This window comes from Quercus suber, unplaced genomic scaffold (assembly GCF_002906115.3).
Source record: "Quercus suber isolate HL8 unplaced genomic scaffold, Cork oak 2.0 scaffold_760, whole genome shotgun sequence".
NCBI lineage: Eukaryota > Viridiplantae > Streptophyta > Magnoliopsida > Fagales > Fagaceae > Quercus > Quercus suber.
In genome coordinates this window covers 139,004-156,410 of record NW_027070196.1, presented here as the reverse complement: position 1 = coordinate 156,410, position 17,407 = coordinate 139,004, and the positions used below count along the sequence as shown (strand labels likewise).

The window sequence follows — 17,407 nt, the reverse complement described above, 5'->3', positions numbered from 1 at the left end:
TCATTCATTCTCAACCTTTCTGCCTTCCAGGTGGATATTTACATTTTGTATTTATAACCCAAACAACTAATTAAAAGAATTCAATGCTTTGAAAATGAGGATTTTTGCAATTTAATCTACCTTTTTTTTTTTACTTGGAAGGCACATGCTTCATTCATTTTAAAATTAGTAGTATATTAAAATGTAGTGGATTAGCATCAATTTTGTCATCATCATAAACGTGGCCTCCAAATGGGTCTCGTGACAATTGTTTTTCTATTTTGAGAAAAATGATTTTTTTTTCCCAATTGAATTGTTACAACTATTGAAAATGAAGGGTTTGAACTACAAATCTAAAAGGCACTTGGCCCAGAGATAATTTTTTTTTTGTTTTTTGGAATGCAACACTTTGAACTAGGTTTAGTTTTATTAGAGAAACGGAATATTTTAAACATAAGAGTAGCAACCCAACAATCATAAGACAAATAACCTAAGGCTTTGTCTGGAATGAGAGAATGGAATGGAATAAAAAGAATATTTTTCTCTCCTCCTATTTGGGAGTTTTAACGAAAGAAATGGAATGTCCATTCTCTTATTTGGGAGTTTAAGTGAGAGAGAATAGAATGATTACGAGGGAACGCTCATTCTTCCCTTTTTCCCTCAAAACCTCAAATTTTTGTTCCCCTCAAAATTGGAAGCAATGGGAGGGAATAGATTTAGGTTTAATGAAATTTTTGTTAAAACCCCTAAAATATCCCTTTAATATCAGCCATTCTTTTCTCAATCAGCTGTAAAAATTTAAATAAATAAACACACACACACACACACACACATATAGCTACACATTATTGCCTGTTTGCTACAAAGTGAAGCTACTACTGTTCGTGGGATTTTCATGAGACACCATTGAAGCTACTACTGTTCATCAACATAGCTACACATTATTCTTTGACTACTGCAAGTTTTGGTTACTGCTCACAAGTAAGTCTTTCTTTTTCTTTGTCCCTTAAGTCTTATAAATAATAGTTATGGGGTCCATAGATGAAAGAGTGACATATAAATGATAGTCGTTGCTATACAACTAGATTCTTTGGTTTGCTTAAATCTTTCTTTGAATAATGTTTTGTCATAAAATGATAGTTGTTTTGCTAATTAATCACTTCCTGAACTTCTGTGTGAAATGTGTAGCAAAATATAGTATATCACTTTCTGTGGTATAAAACGTGGTGTTGTAGGTTACAAAAATTACACCAAATTGAAGCAAAATTTTGTTCTTATGGATAATTTCATAATTATATTGGTTATTCATCATACAATGTCATCACCAATGTTTTTTTTTTTTTTAATGAAAAGTAGGATATTACTGTTTTTGATATGATATGAGGAATAGGATGTGGCAATCTATATGCTATTAAATTCTGAAAATAAGATTTTGAACCATGAAATTGACATAATGGACAGATTTTGAAATGGAAAAACAAATTTCAGTATTGTGAGTGCTACTTGAATGGTGTCCTTTGGCTTTGTTTCATTTAAAATGAATATATTTAAAATATATTCATTTCAATGTATTCAAGTCTTATACTGTTTCTTGTTCATATATTTAATTATATGTTAACATATAAAAAATATTTAATTTACAGTTTAAAAGCTATCAAAAGCAGATTGTGAAGTGTCCAAATTTTATAATGAATAGAACATGTGCCTATAATTTCTTTAACTAGGACTTCGACTAATAACGTAACTATTTTTTTTTTACTTAGATGAATTTGTATGATGAGGTACTGAAGACCATAATTTTTTTGGAATATATGAGGAAACTAGCCTTAGTTCATGTTTCATGCCGTTATTTATGCTACATTATTCATCGAAAGCAACGTTTGAAAAGACTTGTTCCCCACATTCCTACACAATCAACCATAGAAAGACAATTAGTTCGTGATGAAATAATGCGGCGACTTAGATCTAGTGAAAAATGCTATGATGTAATACGCATAGGTCCACATGCTTTTCAAGATTTGTGTGCCATTTTGCGAAGAGATGGTGATCTTTAAGACACACAACGTGCCACAGTTGAAGAGCAAGTTGCCAAGTTTCTTCACACTCTATCAAATAATGTGAAGATCCATACAATGTCCTTTTTTTGTCGTTCCGGTGAGACCATTAGTCGCCATTTTCATAATGTGTTAAGATCAATAATTATGTTAGAGGATCAGTTCCTTCGACAACCTGATGGAACCCAAGTGTGAGTTGAAATATTATAGAGTAGTAGGTTCAATCCATATTTTAAGGTAAATATATCATGTATATATTATATATTTGATAGTAGTTTAGTATAAGTATATTTTAAGGTAAATGTCTTTGAGAGATATTTTTAGTTTCAGGATTGTATTGGGGCACTTGATGGAACACATATTCGTGTCAAAGTATCTAATGAGGATGCACCAAGATATCGAGGTAGGAAGGGTTACCCAACACAAAATGTGTTTGTGGCATGCTTATTTGATTTGAAATTCACGTACATATTATCAGGTTGGGAAGTAACTACTTCAAATTCGAGAATAATAAAGAGTGCTTTTAACTAGAAATGATAATTTGAAAATCTCACAAGGTAAATTGAATTCAAATACGTATTAAGATGTATTCTTTATAATTAAAAAAAATGTCTAGTATATAATTAACAATTGTTATTATTTATTAGGTAAACATTATCTTGTTGATACAAGATATATGAATAGAAGTCGTCTAATTGCACCTTATAAGGGAGTGCGTTATCATTTAAAAGAGTACTCTATTCGTCCCCCTGAAAATGCTAAAGAATTGTTTAATTTGCAACATGCATCATTGCGCAATGCTATTGAAAAAGCATTTAGTGTACTTAAAAAGAGATTTCCTATCATAGCAAATACTACAAAGCCTAGTTATTGTATTGACACATAAAATGAAATCATTTTAGCATGTTGCATACTTCATAATTATTTAATGGGTGTCAATCCTGATGAAAGTCTTATTGCTGAAGTTAATGAAGAAGTTTTACATTCTCATCGTGAACGTGCGGCCCCTACTCCAAGAGAAGATGATAAGGATGCTAGGCAAGGAGATATTATAAGAGATTCTATAGCATTAGCCATGTGGCAAAACTATGTCCAAATGTGATAGCTTTTGTGTTTATTGTTGTCATGTCGTTTAAGACTATATTATGTTTCAATTACTTAGACCTAAATGTTATGCAAATTTCTCTTTTCATTTTGATATTGCTCTCTATCTTTTGATAATTAATATTAATATTTATACAATATTTTATATGTGTTTTTTGTCTTATTAATTATAGCATGGGTAAGATATCAAAGAAAAATGGTAGAGATCCAAGCAAAGAAGTACAATAGAGTAATGTTATGGATGATGCTTTAGTGGATGCTTTTTTACATCAAGTGATTATAGGTGGTAGAGTTAATGGAATTTTTACCTCTAAGGCATATGATGACATAGTGAAAGAGTTGGTTGAAAATTTTCACATGGAGATTAACAAGGATAAGGTGAAAAATCGACAAAAGATGCTGAAGAAGAATTTTCATGAATGCTATGACATATTGAAAGATGGATTGAGTGGTTTTGGATGGAATATTCTTTAAATATATGAACAACTAAACCAGAAGTTTGGGAGCCACTCATAGCGGTAAATTACCATTTTTTGTAAGTTTAATTTTGTATTACATAATTATATATGTTGTTTAACCATTTTTCTTGGTTTGTGACAGTCTAAACCTACGGCCAAGAAGTGGATGACAACACCTTTGTCCAACTACTCTAAGATGGCACAACTTTGGGCTAAATATAGAACAAAAGGTGATCATGCTGAAATTGCAAAGGAAAAACGTGCTAGGTATGCTGCATCGACCACTATTGATGAGATTGATAATTTGATATCTCAAAATGAAGTTTCTTTGGAGAACTTTGAAGTGGAAGATGATCAGAGATCACCAGAAATTAATGTTGCACGTTCTCGAGTGTCATCACAAGATGCAATGTCTTCTAAAAGCAAGAAAAGATGACTGGCAGAAGATGATGAACTCGGGAATATAATTTCTCAATCATTTGATAATGTATCAATGGCAATTGATAGGGTGACTAAGGTTATGGAAAAGTGCTCTTCAAAGTCATATAGAGCAAAAGTTCACGCAGCTTTAGGCGTATTTGACTTGAATCCAATATCAAAGACCGAGGCCTACATATTTTTGATGGAAAATCCAACATATAAGGAGATGTTCTTTTTTTTTTTTTTTTTGGAGAAACTTAAGGAGATGTTCTTTAGTTACCCAAATCATGAGCGCAAATATGTCCTATTAACACTGATGTCTAGGCCTAAAAATTAAAAAAGTGTGGGATTTTACCTTGGTTTTGAAATGGATTATGTTATTTTTTTTTTTTTTGGCAAGACTCATTATAGGAGTTTTTTTTTTTTTTTTTTTTTTTTTTATTTTTATGAAAGATATTTATTTGCATTTTTAGACAATATTTATTTTGTTGAGAATAAATATGTAATACGCGAATTGCTTTACAACATAGAAATATGCATAACTTATTTTTTAGCTACAATAAAATTTTCTTTTTCCTTAAACTAGAATTATTTTAGTTTTATATCAAAAAATTGATATGTTAGTAGTTGTACCACTACTGGTGTTAGAGGGATGTTGCTCAATATAAGAAATTGGGAGATGGAGATGCATTAAATTATCAAATCCATTGTAAAGCCCACTAGTTAAAAAAGATCCAATCTAAAACTAGCAGCCCCTAAAAAAATTTGTAAATTGAAATAAAGAAATTGTGCTATTGTCAAGTTTTCATGCCATTATTTTCATCTATTAAATTATTGATTAGTGTGACGCAATCTATTCACATTGACAAAACTATATTGTAATTCAATAATCTAACACAAACCCAATTATGGCTAACTAGTTTCACATCATCCACTAAATACTAAATATTTCAAAGAAATTATAAGTTCTCATTGATTATTTTTTATGTTCTTTAAAATGAGGGATATAATAGTAATGTTATTATAAAATAATTTCATTCCATTCCCTCCAATGTCACTTCCAAAAAATGTTACTTACATTCCATTCCATTTCATTCTTTTATAAAATCCCAAACGGACCCTAAGAATCTAACTTAAGCTAAAAACCTTAAGTCTAGGTTGGACTAGAACTAAAAGTTTATGATAAGCAAAACTTAAGCTGATTAAGCATGGTATATAGACTAATTAATATTACAATCCAACAAAACTCAAGAAAATTTGACAACCTATTCCCACCATTTTAGCCTTATGACACGTAAGACATTAATAATGTGATAAATGAGGCTCACCTATTGACTCTAATGGTCTAAGATCACTATATCTTAAGCTTCAGCCAATAGCACAAACGGCCAATTTCTATTATTTTTCTTCTAACAAAGAAGAATTAAGAGAGTTTGATAATATACCAAACCCTTTTTTTGGATGAGTTTTCTAGCGGCCCTTACAGGGTACTACAATGACAACAATAGTGTTGTTAACAACATTGTGACTGGAAGTGGTTGGCCATCATCGAAGTGCACTACTTGAGATCTTGAAGGGGGAAAAGGATTTGTTTATATGGATTTCTTTCTTACTACTTTGAAGCAATGAGAATCCCCTTTATGCACTGGTAGGACAAGGTAAAGGAGTTCAAAATAATATCAAATATACAAAGTTAACAAATTTAAGGTGGTGTGGTGGGTAAAAATTTGGGGCAACATAATGGAATCATAATAAGGACTTCTACTCCGACCAAACTGTGATAAACCTTCTAATTGACCCAACCACTTGCTAAAGAAGAAAACATTAGACCAACCAAGACCACCCATAGTGTCCAGGGAGAAAATGAAAGATGTAAGAGTTACAATGTATAGAGATTGTTAAGCATACCTTGTTTTGTTGAGTGAAGGGTATTGACTATTGATTGAGCAAATAGAGAGGTTTTTTGTGGGAAATTGAATTAGGATATAGCAGTGGACATGCCAGCTAATTGTCCACTCAAGCCAACTAAAAAGATGTGTGGTAGGATAATAGCCCTAATAAGACAGATGAGATAGGCCTAATGGCATTAAATATGATAGTCAAAGTTCCGCCATGACCCTTGAACATTTTGTATTCATTTTGGGTTGTAGGAGTAACCTCCATGGGTGGTTATGTAAGAAATATGAATAATTTGAGGATTATTATTATTATTATTATTATTAAGTTTTAACAAAGTTTATAGGTAAAGATTGAATCTGACATTTTTTTTTTTCCTTTTTTTATGGGGGTATTGGAGGGAGGGGAGCCTTGCACTTGGTTCCATGCTGGCTTTTAGAGTTGGTTTTTATGGGATAGAATATAAGAGCATTATTATTGGTAGTGCTAAAAAGCTATATTGCTATTTTTAACACCACTAACTACAAAATTGGGACTCCATTGGTAGAGCTAAAGCCAAAAATTATACTTTCTCAACTACAGTACACAACCAAAGATGGCTGTGCAATGTAGCTCAAAGGCTAAAAAAAAAAAATCATTATTATTATCTCTCTCTTACTTTTCCCTCTTTCTCCTTCTTCTTGCACTTTTCCTTTTTTCTTTCTCTCCAGTTTATCTTTCTCTTTTTCCTTTTTCTTTCTTTCTTTCTTTCTTGCTTTGGTTCATCCCCTTGCTCTTTTCTTTTTCTTTCTTCACCAGCTCTTTTTTTTTTTTCTTTTCTTTTTTTTCTCTCACTTCTTGGATTTCCGAGGTTTCTCTATCTCTCCATCTCTGTGGGTTTGGTGGATCTTGGCTATGGTAGTGATTCACCAGCTCATTTTGTGTGTGAGTTTCTTTTTTTTCTCTCACTTCTTGGATTTTGGAGGTGGGTTTCTTGGATTTTGGTGGTGAGTTTCTTAGATTTGGTGGTTGTGGATGGTGGCAGATCTGGGTTTTGTGGTTAGGTTGTGGTAGGTGGTGGCTGGCAAGAGATGTGTATGGCTGGTTGGTGTGGTGTTGGTAGAGGGTGTGGTGGTGGTAGAGGCTTTGTATCTGAGAAGAGAGAGAGACAAAGAGGAAGAGAGAAAAAGAGATGAGGAAGAATAAAAAAAAATATTTAAATAAAGTAGCTAAAAAAATAGAATCATTGATGTTGGGTGTGTTATGAAATGGTAAGTTAAAATAAATAAATTGGCTTTTGTGGTGCCAAAAAGCTAAAAATTTGGCTCCAGTACCAATCTAGATGCTCTAAGTTAGACGTAACTTGTAGGTTTGCGTTAGTTATGGGTTTTGAGTGTTCTAGTAGTGTATATGAATTTTGACTAGGTTGTATATGAACTTAGTTGTTTATGAACAACTCAAGTTTAGCTTGAGAAAGAACTTGATTATGTTTGTTTATTTAGCGAACTAGTTAAACTCAAGCAAATGTTTAGACTCAATTATTAAATAGGCCAAGAAAAAAAAAATTAATAATGTGTTTGCAAATAATATATATACTTTTGTTGATACTCATTTTCACAACACATTTTCTACAAGCCCGATTCAACTAAGCCTAACTTTCTTGTGAGCCTAATTCATATAGTAAATTATATTTTATTCTTTTAAGCATGACCTAAACTCATGTGACATATTATGGGAAATTAAGGAAGTGTGGTTTGGAGGGCATGGATTGGTTTCTGTCAGACCTTTTGCATGAGCCCAACCCATGCATGCTACCAAATTGGCAAGGGACACTGGTAGTACCTCAGGCTCATAGAGGAGGTTTTGTATCTAAAATTTTCATCCCAAAAGAACTTTTATGCATTGGCTGATTATGGCTTAAAGTTTTTGCCCAAACCCATTTTTTCCTTTAAAAATAGTTGACTCTCATTGGCCAACTTCAGCTATTAGCCCTCACTTAGGTGAGCCTCCCAAGAGCCTAAAACAACTAAATATGAGGAGCCAATGGGGGCTTAGTCAAATCTTTCCCAAATTATGCATAAAGTAAGCTAATTGTTTTACCCAACTAAAGCAAATATGAACCAAGCATCAACTTAGCACCTTGGAGGTCCATAGCCTCATCTTTTAGTCTAAAAAACCAGTCATTAAGGACACCTAAAGGATGCTATAAAACTCTCCCTCCAGCTTAAGACAAAGTGAACCACGTTTTCCCACAAAGCTGAAACTTTAGAATAAAAGATCATTCAGCCAACTAACATCCTCACAATTCCAAAGCTTGGGAGTGGAAATATGGGTACAGAGAAACCTTTTCTCTCTTCCTCGTTACTCTTCTTGTTGACTATGAGTCGAAGTTTCAGACCTGTGTTGTGTTTCTATGCATTTTTCGGCATTTTTGTATTGACATTTTGATTTTTCTCTTGTTAAAGCACCATTAGCCTCTATTCACTAAATTTGGAATTTTGGGCTTGACACTCCACAAAAAATAATTTCTAAAGAACCCAAGGGGAGATTTGGGTCGTTCTCGCATTTTTTGGCCCATGTCGCAAAACATCTCCAACAATTTTATATTGGATTGTGTAAGTTTATAAATAAATTTCTAAGATATCAAATTGATATTTGTAATTTCTTGATAATAAAATTAATATGTTTCAAAGAAAATTTAAATATAATTTGTCTAACAATACAAGATTGGTAAATCTAATTTTTTACTAGTTCACAAACAAAAATAATTCTAAGTAACTCAAATAATATTGTTTCAACTATGACATTTTTATTAATTATTAGCATATATTTTTTAATGATTAAAAAATTTTACTCGTTGTGTTTACACATAAAAGAAAATAAGGTCATCAATAACATTAAAATGAAGGCATAAATGCACTTTTAGTTTCTGCATTTTGCACTTTTTTCATTTTGGTCCCTACATTTTACTTTTACCACTTTTAGTCCCTAAACCAATTAACGCGTGACATTTAAGTCCTTACCATCGGCCAGCTAATGGGAAAAGTTGAGGTGGTAGACGGAACACCCTATTAGCTAACGTGGCGCTAATATGACACTGATGTGATGATTAAAATATTATTAAAAAATATTATTTGTCATTTTTATATGTCACATTAGCATTTTTTTTTTAAATAAAAAGTCATGTCAGACAATTTAAACCAAAAAAGAAAATAAATTAAAAAACAAAACTTATTTTTATTTTATTTTTTTACTTTCATTATTTTTTCGTAAGAACTGAAGTTGTTCTTCATGTTCTTCCTAAATCCATGAAATAAACCAATCTCCAGCAAACCCCAAATCCAAATCCACCAACCAAATCTACTCCATCAAATCCAGAAAAATAAGAAATAAATCCAAGAAACCAAACCAAACTATAAATAAATCGAAGAAATAAACCCATAAACCTAGTAACCAATTCAATCTCTAGCAAACCCATAAACCCATAATTTTTCTTTAGAAACAAACACACAAAAAAACCCATAAAAACAAACAACTCCACATTCTAAATCTAACCCAACTAGTTCATGCTTCAGAAGCCACATCCTGCTTACTCTATACACAACAATCGCCCAAAATTCTTAGAAAATCAATGTCCACGATCGACCTCCTCTCCCTCCCAAAATTTCAATCTCTTCGTATAAATCCCCTCCCTCCAATCCCATTTCTCTCACACATTCTCAAAATTTCAAATCGAAATCCAATTCATAGTTTCAATCTCTGAAACCCTAACCCTAATTCTCCAACTCCAATGGCTCGTACCAAGCAAACCGCTCGCAAATCCACTGGTGGCAAGGCACCAAGTAAGCAATTGGCCACCAAGGTTGCTCAGAAGTTCGCTCCGGCCACCAGAGGATTGAAGAAGCCCCATAAGTTCAAGCTAGGGACCGTTGCTCTCGATGAGATCCGAAAGTACTAGAAGAGTACTAAGCTCCTAATCCAAAAGCTCCCATTCCAGCGCTTGGTTCGTGAAATAACTCAGGATCTCAAGACCGATCTTCAATTCCAGAGCTCTGTCGTGGTTGCGCTACAAGAGGCCACTGAGGCTTACCTTGTAGGACTCTTTGAGGACACCAATCTCTTCGCTATTCATGCTAAGAGAGTCACCATCATGCCCATGGATATTTAGCTCGCTAGGAGGATCAAGGGAGGGGTTTTTTGTGTGTTTGTTTCTGGAGAAAAATTCTAGGTTTATGGGTTTGCTGGAGATTGAATTGGTTACTAAGTTTATGAGTTTATTTCTTCGATTTATTTATGGTTTGGTTTGGTTTCTTGGATTTATTTCTTATTTTTCTGGAATTGATGGAGTAGATTTGGTTGCTAGATTTGGATTTGGGGTCTGCTGGAGATTGGTTTATTTCATGGATTTAGGAAGAACATGAAGATCAACTTTAGTTCTCACAAAAAAATAATGAAAGTAAAAAAAAAAAAAATTGTTTTTTAATTTATTTTCTTTTTTGGTTTAAATTGTCTGACATGGCTTTTTTATAAAAATTTAATCGCCACATCAGTGCCACATTAGTGTCACGTTAACTAATAGGGTGTTCCATCTTCCACCTTAGCTTTTCCCGTTAGTTGGCTAACGGTAAGGAATTAAATGTCATGCATTAATTGATTTAGGGGAAAAAGGTAGTAAAAATAAAATGTAAGGACCAAAATGGAAAGTGTAAAATGTAAGGACCAAAAGTGTATTTACACCTAAAATAAACTAAACTTGAGCAATATATAGTCAAAAAGGATTTTAGTACTAACAACAGCTAAAATTTAGGGAGCCATTACTTGCCTCTCTAGATGGCCAAGACTTGCGCAACACTAGATTCCAAGAACCATTGTACCTAGGGCGTGTAACCAATTTGCCAAAACCGACCCGATCCAACCTAACCCGCTAGGTTAGGTTGGTTTTTAGGGGTTGATGGGTTGAGTTGGGTTGTGAAATTTTTTTATAATGGGTCGGGTTGGGTTTGGGTCATAAGATTCACAAATCCACCAACCTGATCCAACCCACCTATATTTTAAATATACTTAAATATTAAAATATATATTTAAAAATATAGTATAGAATTTTGTTATTTACATTTTTGCCCCATCTTCCTAAATAAAACTCAAACCCTAAAGCTCTCCTCATTTCAATACCCTTCTTATCTCATTTTACTCTTTCTTTGCCGCCACTCCCACTCCTATTCTAAGCTCTAAATAAAATCCAAACCCTAAGTTCTCCTCACATAGTTTGTGTTGATTTGATATTACGCTTATGATTATTTGATTATAAATTTTCTCTTATTTGTGGTGGTGTTATTCTATTGCTCAATTTATTAATAATAATAATAATAATAATAATAATAATAATAATAATAATAAGTAAAAAAAAAAATTGTTCAACCCATGGGTTCAACCCAATCCTTGTGGGCTGGGTTGGATTTTTTTAACCCACCATAATGGGTTGGGATGAAGAAACTCCTCAACTCGACTCATGCACACCCCTAATTGTACCTAATTTTGCAATGCAAACGTTATAAATAGGCATCCCACATTTGCAATAAACCATCACCTCCCACAGTTTATAAAAAGGAGGGTCGATCTTCATTAGAAATGAGAGAAGGAAAATAAGGTAATGGTTTTGATGGTGAATGGAGAGCTAAAGGGTGATATTAGGCCAACCCCTATTCGTGGTCCAAAACTAAAGCCAATCCCTATTCACTAGCCAAAGGGTTGATCTTGTTTTGTATGTGTTTTATTGTTTTGGGAGGAGAGAGACATAAACGAATAACAAAAATACATATTTACTCTTGTTAAAGGGTGATATTAGGCCAACCCCTATTCGTGGTCCAAAACTAAAGCCAATCCCTATTCACTAGCCAAAGGGTTGATCTTGTTTTGTATGTGTTTTATTGTTTTGGGAGGAGAGAGACATAAACGAATAACAAAAATACATATTTACTCTTGTTTTTAACAAATGTGGGTTACAAAAGACAAACGGAGCTTATCTTAGGTGGGTAAAGTGACATTTTTGAAATCATTGATAGACAAAGTGATTTTGAGCCAAACCACAAGGAGATTTACTGTAATTACCCCTTTTGATAATGTGGGGATTAAATTGAATTTTAATTTTATTCTTGTATGAGAAGCTTCTTGCTTAACACTATTTAAGGGAAGAAAAAAAAAAAGAGGAAAAGTGAGAGTTATTTCCCTTCTTGACCCATCTTCTTGTTTTATTCCTCTTAATTGGAAGGAAAAAGAAAAAATGGTGAATTTTTAGGGTGGGATCCACATAATGGCCATTTGCCACCAAATATATAAAAGAAAAAATGGTCATATTAACAGGTGTACTTAGAACAATTATTAATAAATCATACTATAAAAGTTTTTAACACCACTTTTATAAGAAATATAAAAAACTGTTAAAAAAATTAATTATTTTATCATTTTTTTATAAAATATTTTTACAAATAGTTCCTAAATCAATGCCTTAAGACATTCCTTAACATTTCTCAAGAAAAAAATATGCTTATTTCCCTACTCTTCTTTTACTTTCTTCTCCCGTATTTTCTCTCTTATTTTTCTCCCTTCTCTAACCAATCATAACCCAAACTTTTGCCATTACTAAGATGGGCTGGGCCCAATTAACCCACATATAATCAAAACCCAAACTCCCATCGAACCAAAATGTCATCAAAACTCAAAAGTCAAGACCCACAAAAAGAAAAAAAAAAAAAACAAAAACAAAAACAAAACAAAAGAAGCCTTAGCCACATTGTCGACGACACAGTGGCTGGTACGGAAGAACATGAATCTCTTCCGCATTTTCCTTTGCTTCATTTTCTACTCAAAGCAATGCTCAGTGCTCAACTTATTTGCTAAGTTGTCGTAGAAATTCATTGCTGTTTTGCCTCAATCAACCATGGAAGCCAGCTCAATTGTCCTCCACTCAAAAACCCTCCCTTTTGGTATAACGCTCACAAACAACAAACTCTCTTTCAGACCTTTCAACAAACACTTGTCAAGCACCAATTATCAGCGCCACCAAAGTCTTAAATCCATCAAACCCCATCACATTGGCAATTTAATGCAAGCCCATTAGCAATTTCACCGACAAGAACAAGACCCATTTGTTAACTCCTCTCAAATGCTCATATTCCAACACTACCAGCTCGGATTCTCAGAACCCATTGCTAAAACCCTCAAAAACCTCTCACTTGATTCGTTGAAGAAAACCCTTTCTCAGTTAACTCCTATTGATGTTGTGAAGTGGTCTGGGGTCTTATCCATTGCCATTGCAGCCACAAAATGGACTGTAAATATGCTCTTCAACCCCTTTTTCTGGATGTACTTCAGCTGGACATGGTTGTTCTGGCCATGGTTTGTGGCGATAGCGCTTGCAATTTACGGGTTATATAGCTTTCGTAAGCATTTAATTGGTGAAGCAAACGTATTTGAGCAACTTGCCATTGTTACTTCCACGTTTACTTGGCTCACTCTTGTCCCACCAGCTCATTTCAATGGCTATCTTGAAGGTTGGCCATTTGTGTTCTTCTTTGTATACCATTATTTCTTTTTCTTCAATGTTAGTGTAAGGAAAAGGTTATATGGGGATTACTATGCTCGTCCACATGATCCCAAGTGGGATGTGAACCCGCCCAAGTGGTATCGCCTTTTGTTTTGTGTTGGAGTTATGGTTGGGCACTGGTTGGCTGCATTTGAAGGGCCTGAGCTGCACCGCATTCCTGGAGGGTGGACAAATGTGGGGGTTTGGATTTTGATAATATTGACAATGTTAATGCAGTATAATTCAACGTTGTATCTTGCAAAGTATTCAGAAAAGGTGGTTGTGCCAACTGCTGTGGTGCAGTTTGGGCCGTATCGTTGGGTCCGTCATCCAATATATGCGTCTACAATGCTACTGTTTGCCACTTACTGTGTTGCACTTCGAGCACCTTTGAGCTTGCTGTTTGTTGCAGCAGTTTGTTTGTTTTACTATGAGCAGAAGGCAAAACTCGAGGAGGCTTTGATGGTTGAGACATTTGGAGAGAGGTATATGGAGTATGCAACTAAAGTTAGATACAAGTTCATTCCTTTTATTTATTAGTTAATACTCAGGAATGCTGTTGTTAATGTTGCGTTTTGTCTGATTGATATGTTGGATTCAAGTACTTGAGTTTTGAAATGGAAATGGAAAATGTCAGATTCTATATAACAGATGCACATTTCTGTTGGATGTTTATTACTGTTCATTCATTTTTGTTAAGCCTGTTTCTATATTATTTACAAGTTTTTCAATCTCTCTTGTTGCATTAATTTTTGTTCCTTGAAATGTACTAGCTTGGCTGGATTGTGATTATGAGGTAGGCTTATCATTTTTTAATGTTGCCCTTATTTGTTGATATACCTTACTTTACCTGCAAGATTGCAGAAAGCAAACGGCTATGGTTCTTCTCTGTTATGCCTTTTGAGTTCTTCAGTTTCACTTGGCCATGTGCTAGCAATTACGTTTATGTCTGAAGTCTCTATAAGTGCGTTGTGTAAGCTTTGGTGTGCCTGCTAAAGTAATATAAGAGAGACGCACTTAAGAAACAAGTTTTGATCAATTGGCGCCATTGAGGTACAGGTCAAACAGGTGTTAACTGCTCTCCAACAAGAATTTTGGACATAAATTGAGTGAGCTTAACCATGGTCTACCCAGCTTGGGTTGTGTTTATGGCTGTGGAATTGGGCTTGTACTCAATACTTGGTGGGGCCTCAGGAAATTAATTTCATAAAGGACTAGTTGATGCACGGAAGAGTGAAAATCATTGGATGCTAAAGACAGAATACTGACCTTTGACCATTTCTTTTTTCATATTTGATTGCTGATTCTTAAAGGGACATCAAAGATCAAAGATACGATAAGCTAATAAGCTGTAGCTCAATTGGCTCCTCCTCCCTCTATAAGTTCTAGGTGGAGGGTGAGTTTGTGGGTTCAAGACTCATTAGGTGCTTGTAACTTAGCAATAAAAAAGAAAAGGATAAGATAACCTATAGAATTAACCTTAATGAAGTTGAAGTGGAAAAATTATATGAGCATGTGGTCTGATTGTCACAGAGTTAACATAATTCACCTTTTATTTTATTTAAGTGGAGTTACCATAGTTCACTAGTACCCTAAGAACAACAATCCAGATTCCTCAATCCAAATCCACAATCTAGAAAAGTGTTGTTTTTTATAAAAGTTTCAAAGCAGTATAGATCTTCTAGAATTGTACCGTCTATATTTACCTGTCAGACTCTGTATCATATACAACGATCATAGAACTAGCTGCAAGTTTGGTTTATAGATGCTGGTTAGTCGAGTCATTTAATGTCCATGAAATTAGTGGACCTAAAATGATTATATATTGATGAATGAGTGGCATGAAAAATAAGGGCATCAGAAGTGAATCCATTTGTGAGAACTCATAATTAGCTCCACTGGCTGAGAAGATGACAGAAAATAAGTTGTCATTCACAGCAAACTTTCATCATATGACCCATGAATGTCAATATGGTTCACCTGGAAGACATTGCAGGGACCTAAGGGAAGATCAAGTATGCATTTGTTAGGCTTCCTCTTTTTCCGGTTCTTTTCATGACTTTGAAAGAGAAGACTGCTAGGTTCTAGATGTTGGCAAAGTCCATATGACAAAACTAGTGTCAGAGGGTTGGAATTGATGTATTTGAATTATGTTAGAAGTCTATCAATGAGCTGATTGAAAATCTAAAGACCAAAGAATTTCGCTCAAGCGAAAATTGGGACTTGCTCAAATGAAACATTGAAGTAGGCAGAAACTTCGCTTCACTCTCACTCAAGCAAGATTGTTGATGTGATAGTCTAAAATATGTGGATTGGATTGGATAAGTGAGTGTTGTGCGGGCACGTGCTGAGTCTCACATTAGTTATTTACTTGGATAAACTGGGTTATAAAGTGATTACTTGGGGTCTCAATTGTAACTTGAATTGTCCTTTTGTAGTATAGCATAGATATGACTAGCATTTTCTCAGGTTGTAACAAATAGTATCAGAGCCAACCTAATAACACCATGTGACTAGGGGGCATTGCAATACAATGTGGGCCCTGATAAGGACATTAGGAATTTAAGCGTTTTGGGGGGGGGGGGGGGGGGGGGGGGGGGGGGGGGGTTGATTTGGATACTTTGACTTATGTGGATTGTATGTGTGTTGTGTGTGCATATGCTGAGTGAGTTAATTCTCAATAGTGGGTTGTTATTGTTGAGTTCTAGGTTGCAGATGAGGTTCACTTGTAAAAGAGATTCACATAGAAAGATTCTAGAGTAGCTTGAGTCAATGTGGTGAGAAGACAAATGGGGCATTTGCAGAGAGTACAATATAGAGTTTAGTTTTGCAAAAGGTTTGGAAGTAGATTATTTGTAATTGCTTTTTCTATATGGGTTGGATCCCCTGAACCTGAATTGGTTTTTACATTGAAGAGGTTGTTCATTGTTTTTCCACTTCATTACAAAAATCTTTGTGTGCTTTTGCTACTTTCATTATCGTTGCTTTAGATTTCGTGATTGATTACTGTGGTTGAATTACATGTTGGATTATTTTTTTGGAATACGCTTATCTTGTTGAATTAATCCAATTAATCAGCTGCGCAAGTGTTTGGGATCTAAATACATAGTTTTTGTTTCTTCAAAGATATAGAGACTATTATTTATTTTGTTCTAGAGAAGGGTTTCAGAAATGCATGACTGCTTGAAAATAAAGACATCAACAACAGGCATGGCTCTATAAAATTCCCCTTTGTTAATTTTCTTGTTATACGCCCCTTAAATAATGAAGACAATGAGTAAATTTTTTGAGATACCAGCTAGACCAGGTCTATTATCTGTTGGGTATTGGCCATTGAACGGGGTTTAAGTCTCCATCTGCGCTTAAATAATGAAGACAATGAGAAATTTTTTTGAGATACCAGCTAGACCAGGTCTATTATCTGTTGGGTATTGGCCATTGAACGGGGTTTAAGTCTCCATCTGCGCTTTATACATTTCATCTTGTTGCTATTTAATTGATATGCTTTGATCCTTCCTTGATTATCTTTCAGTATGCTGTCTTGTGATTGCTACAGATTAAATAAGCATTTCATGATCTCCTTTCGCTACTGACTGAAACAACCTTTGTTGATTGTACCTGCATATCCTATCAGTCATAATATCTATAGGATACAGTGCCAATGAGGTGACTTCAAGTCTCTGGGGGGGGGGGGGGGGGGGGGGGGGGGGGGGGGGTTGATTTGGATACTTTGACTTATGTGGATTGTATGTGTGTTGTGTGTGCATATGCTGAGTGAGTTAATTCTCAATAGTGGGTTGTTATTGTTGAGTTCTAGGTTGCAGATGAGGTTCACTTGTAAAAGAGATTCACATAGAAAGATTCTACAGTAGCTTGAGTCAATGTGGTGAGAAGACAAATGGGGCATTTGCGGAGAGTACAATATTGAGTTTAGT

The 17,407-nt window shown here is 34.4% G+C and overlaps 1 protein-coding gene and 1 pseudogene across 1 annotated transcript; both read left to right on the top strand.

The window, feature by feature from the left end:
• The first annotated feature begins 9,183 nt into the window (after positions 1-9,183).
• LOC111994788 (histone H3.2-like) lies at positions 9,184-10,271 on the top strand (annotated as a pseudogene).
• A 2,357-nt stretch (positions 10,272-12,628) lies between these two features.
• LOC111991707 (uncharacterized) lies at positions 12,629-14,171 on the top strand. Its single transcript, XM_024023500.2, has one exon. The coding sequence runs from the start codon at positions 13,053-13,055 to the stop codon at positions 14,010-14,012; it is 960 nt and encodes a 319-aa protein (XP_023879268.2). The 5' UTR covers positions 12,629-13,052; the 3' UTR covers positions 14,013-14,171.
• Positions 14,172-17,407: the final 3,236 nt, after the last annotated feature.